Source organism: Triticum aestivum, chromosome 3D (genome assembly GCF_018294505.1).
Source record: "Triticum aestivum cultivar Chinese Spring chromosome 3D, IWGSC CS RefSeq v2.1, whole genome shotgun sequence".
Lineage (NCBI taxonomy): Eukaryota > Viridiplantae > Streptophyta > Magnoliopsida > Poales > Poaceae > Triticum > Triticum aestivum.
In genome coordinates this window covers 58,456,027-58,465,538 of record NC_057802.1, presented here as the reverse complement: position 1 = coordinate 58,465,538, position 9,512 = coordinate 58,456,027, and the positions used below count along the sequence as shown (strand labels likewise).

Genomic DNA, 9,512 nt, shown 5'->3' with positions numbered 1-9,512 from the left:
AGAAAATCTAAAATTCATAAAGTTTTTTTGAAAGTCCGCGAACATTTTTTGAAGCGACGGGTCTGACCAAGAACACGTCGGAAGAGCGCTGACCTGCGCGTTTGCTCCCCTTTGCGAGTTGGTCACTCTGTTCCATAAAAAATCTACATATCTCATAGACTCATACCATACTATGTGCGTTGCAAAGAATACCAGCGACACCATAAAACCTGTAGCATGCTAAACAATGTGCTGTGAGTTACCTTGGTGCCCCTCTACCTCCTATATCGCTCTCGCTCAAGTCGTCTCCCTCTCGTAACATGAAGGCGACAAGGGGGCGTTTCCTTAGCGACTAATCAAACGACCTTTCATAATCCCCAACTCTAAATACATCGAAAGTTCCAACTGGTCTTTCACTCTTTTGCATAGCCCCCAGCCCAGCTTATTCCCTTCCACGCTTCCATTCCACCACCACGCTGATCACGCGCCACCACGAGCAACACCGATGGCGCGCACCGGCGGCGCCGCTGCCCTCTTCGTGCTCGTCTGCTGCCTCCTCGTGGGCTCTGTCCCGGCGCGCCGCCCCGTCGAGCTTCCGACGCAAGTAGTACCCGTCGCCGTTGACCGCGTGGCCGCCGCCGAGCCGCTTCTGGCCAAGCAGTTGGCGGCTGCCGAGGCGGCCGACCCGACCAAAGTCCACTCCATAACAGCGGAGGAGGAGATGGAGGTTCACCCGGCCCGCCAGCCCCCCCAGATCATCCGGTGCGGCGGCGACGACGTGGCGGTCTCCGACGAGTCGCTGGCCTTCGGCGGCCAGGGCCATCCAGCGTTGAAGAGCGAGATGCTGGAGGAGCACGGGCCGGAACAGGAGCGGCCCGGCGAGGACTCTTTCTCGGACACCGATAGCGACTCGGATTCAGACGACGAGGACAGTGAGGACGGGATCGTGGCGTGGTTCTGGAGGCTGGCGCGTCGCTTCTGATCGATCAATCTTGGCCGCTCATTGTGCTGTGATATACTACTAGTTCTGTATTTGTGTATGCTTTTGCGAGTTTGGCGCTCTGTACATAATAGTAGATGAATAAATGGCAATCCGGTGTTATTGTACAACTCCGGAGTATGCAGCGTTTCCCCCTGTTGCTTAGAATAGATAGTGCAGTTCTTGAGTAAAGGAAAGTGGCATCATGGACTCATGATCATTTGCATAAGTTGGCCTCATGGGCACGTACGGTGAGATTTTTTTTTTTTGAAAAGAAGGATGACCCCCTGCCTCTGCATTTGGGAGATGCATGTACCGTGCGGTATCAGCATGATACTCTCTAGTTCCTTTTGCTTTTCTCTTCATCACCCAATGATCGCTTGATGAAACAACTTAAGTCAATGAAAAACCAGCAATTGCTGGCCAGTTCAAAAAAAAAAACTTCAGCACGTCAGGAAAGCAGGAGACCACTCACAATACAGTTTATCTGTTAACACTATGCTGCACCTGCACTGTTAGTGGCAAGGAAAGATGGCAATGAACAACAGTTGGAATATAAGACTGCTTAACCAGATGTGCATAAGAACAATTCTCAAATAAACTGAGATGCATTCTGTGTGCCTCCCAGCTGCTTTGGCCATTTTCTCAGTGTTTGATTGAAGGTTTTATAGAAGAGTCGTGGGGGAAAAGAAATGTTTATAGTGACATTCTCAGGGTGCTGCATTCCATTTTGTCACTGTTTGATTGAAGGTTTTCGGAAATCCAATTCGGCTCTCGGGAGCATATGCTCCTGCCCATAATTTTTTTTCAAATGTCAATTTTTTTTAAAAAAAATAGATATGATCACTGTCACACCAAAACGCTACCTGAAAGTTTTTAGGAGGAAAGCTTAAGTATTATGATCTGTGCAAAAAAACAAGTCGAACGACAAATGTTACCTCCAAATGTTACATTTATTTTTGTTTTTTCACCGACGAAGCACCGTCATACCGTTTCGCATGAAAATTGGCAAGCACACTTGTTACACTAACAAGAACATCTATGGGAAAATCAGAATTTTTAAATTTTATTTAATATTTATTTTGAATTTACTGTTCATTAGGGAGCATATGCACCCAAGAACCAAAACGGCCCTCCCGAAGGTTTTATCGAATTGATGCAGCGCTGTAATCCTTAGTCAGACTGTATGGTGGAAGCTGTTTCAAAACAAAGCCTGAACTACAAACTTCAAAAGACGACGGTGTGATGATACGAAATATACTGGAGATGTGTGTTCGGAATTTTTCAGAATTACATTTACATAACAATTTGTTCAAGCAATGGAAACAGTGAAATTTGTTCTTGATATATGCAGATAGCGAAAGTACAATTGTCCCAAAATAAAACCCCGAGCACTTCCACAAGAAGCAGGCACTAGCAAATGGTTGCACTAAACACATATTCTTTCTTTCTTTGTTCCCTTTTCATATATACACCAATCACATGCATGCCACAGGATATATAAAAATATCTACAATCGGGCTTAGCAAATCTGCCAATCTAACATCCGCGGGCGCACCCGGTCAGTGTACGGACGTGTCTATTTTGAGCCCATATTTACCATGCATGTAACCATGCTTCTCATTTTCTCTCTTATATGTTCAATCACTTGGATATGATTAGTGGAGATAAAGAGAGAGAACGAAAAGAAAGAATAAAAAAAAGAAATGATGGTCCGAGGTGAGCCGTGTCCTACGTGGCGGACTGACCGGGCGCATCCGCGAGCCCTCATATCTTCCCTAGATTTTGTGTTAATATGAGGGGTTTGCGGACAACCCGAACATATAGGAATAACATTAGGGGTCCAATTGGGTTTTTTTTTCCTTCTCTCCTGTCCGGTCATTGGTCGGGCGCGTCTGTGAACGTTCAAGAAGGATTTAAAAAACAACTATGTTAGGAGTAGATGCTATATAGAGAAAATAAGAAGCATGGCTGCATGTGCGAACAAATAGAGCCTCAAAACATACACGTTCGGACATTGACCGAGCACGTTTAGGGGGTCAGAATTTGATTAAGTCTAGATGCTCTAACCGAACACTCCTCAACTCTATTCGATCTTCTTTCCTCTCCCCTACGTGGCTCCATTACTGTGTTCGGTTACAAAACGGGCCAAGGGCGAGTCACTCGAATCCCTTTCAGCAGAGATGGCGACGAGCTGAGCACGGCGCGGATCCGTCCATGTTCGGGATGAATGACTCCCGTGGTGGCCACGCTCGCTCGCGCCACGGAGCCACACGAGCCTGCTGCTCCGTGGGGTAGTAGCACGAGTACTGAACGGCACCAAATCCTCCTGTCACGGCCTTCAGATTCCCTCCTGTTTTGCGTCGCAGATCGCCCGGACGAAAAGACGCACACGGAATCCCCCGGCCCTATTTCACCGCATCGGATCGGCCGTCGCGTGCGCACGTCTCTGTCCGGCGAGGCGGGAGATGCCGATCGAGCTGTTGGCTGGCCGAGGCAAACCATGGGCCGGCGTCGCATTCGCATTCGCTTATCACCGGACGAGAACGGCAGGGAGATCGCCCGGCGAATCACCGGGGGCCTGCGTTTTCAGGTCGCCCTCCCGCCGGATACCCCATGCGCGCCTGACGCGGACACGCGGGACCCAGTCTAGGCATTATTACTCCTCGCCCAACAATGAAGGCGGAGAGAGATGGTCCGTCGATCTCATCTTCTCTCTCTTTCTCTTTCCGCGATCTCAACGTCGCTCTTCTTCTCGCATTGGTCCCTTCACCAGGTGTTCTCTTAAATGTGTTGCCTGTTAAATCCTGTCTATTGAATTCATGCTCCAGCCAATTTATCCAACAGTCCGAATTGATGGAGGGAGGTGGACAATATATTTCAACATTTTAGGCCGCAGAATCGTTTTATTTAATACTGCGTTGGCAGGGTCTTGAACTCAAGACCTTTTGGCTTTGATACCATATTGAATTCATGCACCAGCTAACTCATCCAAAAGTCCGAACTGATGGAGGGAGGTGGACAATATATTTCAACACTGTCATGTGTGGTATGCGCAGTGACTGTGCACCACGTCTGCGTAGTTACGATGGGAGCCCGCTTCGACGAAGGGTGTGCACCACGTCCGCAAGGCAAGATCGCGGTTGCATATGTTGCACATACAATGATGCATGATGCATCTGCTGGTTTATCCTTGACTAGTCTATGGCCGACGCCAGCGGATATCCATTCTCATGACATGGATATCCTTACTAGTCTACGGCCAAGCTCACGGATATCCATTCTCATAACACGGATACCTTGACTAGTCTACGGCCGGTCGTGACGGATCTTCATTGTCTTCTACATGTCCAGCAGCCTGCTCACTGGACTGCCGTGAGCCCCGAAGGTATATGCTTCAGCGCAAAGAGCCACCGCTTCCCCATGTTCGGCTGCGCCGCTCATCGGAGTGGCACCGCCGGGATATGCTTTAGCCGGAGGGGAAGAGTGACCTCCGCTTCCATGAAGCATGGACCAAGGTTGGTATTTGGGGGCGGGGACGACGGTGGCCTGCGAACCAGGCAAGACACCGACTGTGTACGTCGGCGTCGCCTCGACGATGGCCTTCATGGGACCCAATAGCGGCAACGACCTCCCATGTTCTACTTTTCCTCGATGAAGGCGGCGGGCGCGCGCGTGCTGGCCGCCGCCTCGTCGATCTTCGTGAAAGCCGGCTTCTTTCTCCGTCGGCTGGGTGCGGTTCCGTGAACATTGACGGCGGATGGCGGGTCGCAAGCATGGGAGGAGCAGTACGACACAACGAGTTGGCTGGAGTGGCGAATTGTTGAACCACGCGCCGGCTTGGAGCTTACGCCTTCGTGAGCTGGCCTGCAGTGTCCTGGAGCATCGAGGGAGGTGGAGCAGACAATTGTCTGGCTCGTATCCAACGGGCTCGACGGGCCACCTAGGCGGCTTTTATGCCGGAGAACTCCTCTTCTTACGTGTCGGATGCCACGGAGATTGCGGAGAAAACGGTGCAAGGAGGAGATGGGAGTGGAGATGTGGTGCGATTTTTGCCTCAAGTCTGGCATCGTTTAATGACGAGCGGCTCGCGGACATACATGTGGCTGTAATATGTTTTTGGGCACACACGCGGGTTCAATGAAGAAAGGCGGGCAGTATGTAGCCGTTTGAATGTCGCGAGGAGGTGCGTTCAGCTGGGAGATCAGCGGGCGGCGCTCTCTCGGCCAGCGTGCCGCGCCGGCAGTGAGAAGTCGAGTCTGTTCTACGCCGGCGTCAATGCGGATCGGCCGATTTACAACAACATGAATGTGGGTAGCTGGCACTAGGCAGGAACGCACGCACGCGGGCGCAGGTGGAGGGTTAATGGTGGGCCAGGGGCAGTCAGAAGCGGACACGGTAGCGGTTCAGACACCTGCAAAGCCCCCCTAGTTTGTTTCCTGTTTGAGGGAAAAAAAATGTGTCCGTACCTCCGAGTAGACTGATACAGAACCGCGTTGGATGGCAGAACATGTTCAGATTGCGCGGTCCAGACGATTGCGGGTGGTTTGAGAGTCGACATTGAAAATACCCTAACAACCCATCATAAAATTTAGAACAACACCACACAGTCGGTTGGATGATAATCGGATCGCATCGATCATTTACCTTATAAAGGATGCTGGGGTGCTAGGCGCAACCACCGGCTCCACGTATACGCTATGAATAGTGTCGTGCGAGAGGAAAAAACAGCTAGCAGCGAGATAAGAGAATCTAGTCCGGCCATTCTATCTCGCTTAGTACTTGCTTTGAGCGTTTTACCTTGGTGTCAAACATCCCGGCGTTAGTTCTTTTTCTACGTTTTGTGCTTCGGTCGCAGAGGATGACAGCTGGGCCAGCCTTTGCGCGCGGGCCCATCCTGCGGTGAGAGCGTGGGTGCGTGCTTGCGGAGCCGTGACCGTGGGTTGGCCAGAGGCAGCCAGAGGCGATCGTGGGCTGCAGGCCGCCGTGGCATTTTTTTTACCGAGGTGCGTTTGACCCACGTGTGACCATTCTGCTTCAGCCGATGTGGTCCCACATGTCTGTCTCTTCATAGCCGCGCGCTGCTCCCATTGGTTGCTGCTGTGCCAGCAAGCCTGTACTCGCTGGGTAATAGGGTGCTCCGCCCTTTTCTTGTTCATACGCGGGACTTCTCCAGTTGTTCTGCTGCATGTGGCCCTTCGTGCGGCTGGGCCCGTTTGTTGGTCTCGTGCTCTCCTTTATCTAGGTCACTCTAGGAGTTACAGCGCCCCTGTCCTGTTGATGACCGAGGAGGCGCTTTTCTTTCATCCTCATCCTCCCCTCTGTCAGTGCCTCCCTCTCGATTCACTCCACTCCGCTCGGTCTCGCCTGGGCGTCGTTGTTCGTCCTCCACCGCCATCGTTGGTTTGCCGTCGCCGTGCTTGTCGCTTCTTTGCTCATGGCTCCTCGCGTGCCTGCCTCCGCGTTCGGTTAGGGTGAGCGCCGCTGATTCGCTGATTTTATGGCTATGGCATCGGTTGCTTGCATTGTGTATTAATCCCTTCTTCTTTCCTCCTTTTCCTCACTTCTCGTTTGCAGCCTCGCTGCGTCTGGTTTGCCGTGCGCCTCTTCACCTGTTCGTCCGTCCTTCTTAGGGTGAGCTTCATCCTCTACTCGGACTACTACTAGACATCCAACACGTATACTACTAGAGATTGTTTGGATTATCCAACACCTCTTGCTTTGCTTATCACCTGTTCGATGAAATGTCTGCCTAGGTTCCTTTCATTATGGGTTGTTTCTTGCGCTGCGTTCGTTTTTCCTGGCTGCTGGTTGCATCAGATCTGTTGCGTACTGCTTACATGGGTGGTTTGGTTCGATCTTAGGTTTGGCTGGGTTGAGTGTTCGTCCTTGCCTTTGTTCAGGTTACTACTGTTGCATGTTTTTTTGTTTCTTGTGCTTTTTCTTATAAAGGTTGTATCTTGTCTGGTTTGGTTCATCGTGCCTCGGTTGGTTTACGTCGGTCTAGTTGCGTTTGCATGGATATGGTCTGCATGCTCTTGTCTGCAATACTTAACTGCTGTTTGAGGTTGTTTTTGAGTGTTCTCGGTTTGCTTAAATGCTTCTGCACCAGGTTACTTCGCATTAAATTGTTGCTTGTCTTCTCCTGCTGCGGTTGCCATCTTTCTTTTCTTTATCCTTTTCGTTGGTTTCTTTTAGTTTAGGCTTTAACATGCCTCTGTAAGGAGGGTATGTGACTATATGCTTGCTTACTTTTTTGGCTTTCTCGTGTGTTACAGGTCTTTATTATTCGGATAATTGATCTCCTGGCTCCAGCTCTGCAAAGGTTCTGCTGTGGTTCATCTCATTTGGCACATCGGCTGCTCTACTTTGGCGTGCAGAGGTACCATCTTCCTTCTTCGCTTGTTGTCCTTATGCTCATCTCAAATTTTGTCATTCGCCCGCTTCTAACTATGTGTGTTCCGTGCGTTGTGTCATTTTGTGGCTTTGTTTACCATTGCTTATTGTTGATTAATTATTTTACTTCTTGATTCCATGTGTTCTTTCATGCTTATTATGGCATCCTTGTTTCGCATGTCCAGAATGTGTGTTGTGCTGTCCTTTGTTGTTCCAATCCTGGAAGCCGTAGCAGCGCACCGTGCACTGCCTGCCCCTTGCTATATGCATGAGGTTGACGGGGATGGCCATGTCCTTGCTGGGGTAGAGATTGACATTCCTGGGGATAGTGTCCTGGAGATGCTGCAATTTTTTCCCCTGGGCCTCTGGGTGGGAAGGTTGTGTAGATGCATACGAGCAGGCTGCTTTGCAGGCAATCAGGTTTTTGCAAGGGATGTATGGTTTTATAGTTAAGGATTACAGCTATGAGTGTGGTTTGCTATAGGAATTCAGGGAATGCTGCTGTTGCTGTCGCCGCGTCGGTTGTTCGTTATGCGGCTTACTTAGAGAGGGCCCTTGCTTGCGCGCGCTCGGCCTCTGTAGCCACACCCATTAGTGCCTTTTGTACTTGCTCACAGCCACCGCCTAACCTGGCATTGCTGTACTCAAGCCTTTTGGCGTCTTTTTACTCTATTTAGCTTTTATACAGGGTACTTCTGTTGTTCCAGGATTCTATTTATTTGTGTGTAATGAATGAATTCAGTTTCATGCTCTTTTCTTCTTATGTTGTTTATTCTTGTTACCTTATATGATGTGTCTTTCAATGACTGTGTTAATACCCTTGGAAAGTTGTGCTATTCTTATTTGATTATCCTTTAACCTGCACCGAAGCAATTTTAGAGCTTAGTTTCCGCTTGTTTGCTTGTTTCTTGCAGTACCATGGCGTGTATCTTTTCGTGCTTTTAGTTTCTCTGGTTGCGGTATGCCTCCGCGCCGTGTTGTTCCTGCCCGGGCAACTGTTCCTGCCAGACCGGCTGTTCCTTCAGCCCGTTCTCCTGTTGTGCACCGTGCTGTTCTCCCGCGCCGTGCTGCTCGTGCTGCAGCTCTTTTGCCTCCTGTGTCGGCCACGCCTGCCGTTCCCCTTGTTGTTTGAAAGAGGAAACGTATGTTCTTTACACCTTTTAGTTACGCCAGCTCTTGGCATCCGTTGATAAATAGGGCTTTCTCCCTTAGCATGTTTTGTGTTTCGTATCTCTTTCTTCTGCTGAGACTTCCCACAACCGTAAAAGGTGCAGGTTCTTGTTGGACAGGCTCTGCTCCCACAACAAGAATGGTTAGTTCATGTTCTCCTTGATCGATTGTAGTGCTGCTTCCTTGCGTTCTCTATGTCATGTTGGTGCCTTCTTGTTCTGGCTCTCGCAGAGCATACCCTAGCATCTCCTCTGGAACCTGGTTGGGTTGGTTTTTCTCCTGACGAAGTCGAGATCCTTAAAGGTATCTCTTTGTTATTATTAACCATGTTGTTTTCCCCTTCCCAATGTTCTGCGTTCTTATCGCTCTTAAAACTCCTATAGCTTTGTACCCAAAGAGGTCATACTACGCAGCTCCCGACTACCGATGCAACCACCGCGGGGCTAGCTTTTGGTGGCGTGTGAGGGTAAACTCACAGTCTGCTATCACAAAAAGGTGTGTTATATACAACAATTCTTGTAAGGCTGGAAAAGTATTTGTTGATCCCTTTAAGAAACCGCCTCAGTTTTTAGAACCCCTGCTTGATTATAAAGGGCCGCCGCGCAGCCTAAGATTCCTTACGAAAATACCCAGTACAATTGCTTGTTTGCTTTTACATCCATGGGAGCAAAAAATTCTTTTGTTCTATCCCTGTTTTCAACTTGCCTTCCTTCTCATTGTAATTGTGTTATTGATCAAATGCAGAAGAAACAGTTATTGGTGAAGGTTATTATTACAAGGCTGGGCTATGACAATTGCTGGTGGTTCCTGTCATGCCCGGAATGTCATAAAACAACCTATGTTTTTGGAAGGCATTTCCGTTGCTCGGACCTCACTTGCCCTTCCGTTAATGCAGATCCCTCGTGAGTGCATTTCCCGCATGAGGCTTTGCTCCATCTGTATATTCGCTTGCTTCTTAGTCCATTTGGTTTGTGGTATGTAGATACTG

General features: G+C 49.5%; 1 protein-coding gene across 1 annotated transcript; it reads left to right on the top strand.

Annotated features, from left to right (window-relative positions):
• The first annotated feature begins 293 nt into the window (after positions 1–293).
• On the top strand, positions 294–1,086 carry LOC123074118 (uncharacterized). The gene has a single exon (XM_044497051.1). It carries the CDS (start codon positions 485–487, stop codon positions 959–961), a length of 477 nt encoding a protein of 158 aa, XP_044352986.1. The 5' UTR covers positions 294–484; the 3' UTR covers positions 962–1,086.
• Positions 1,087–9,512: the final 8,426 nt, after the last annotated feature.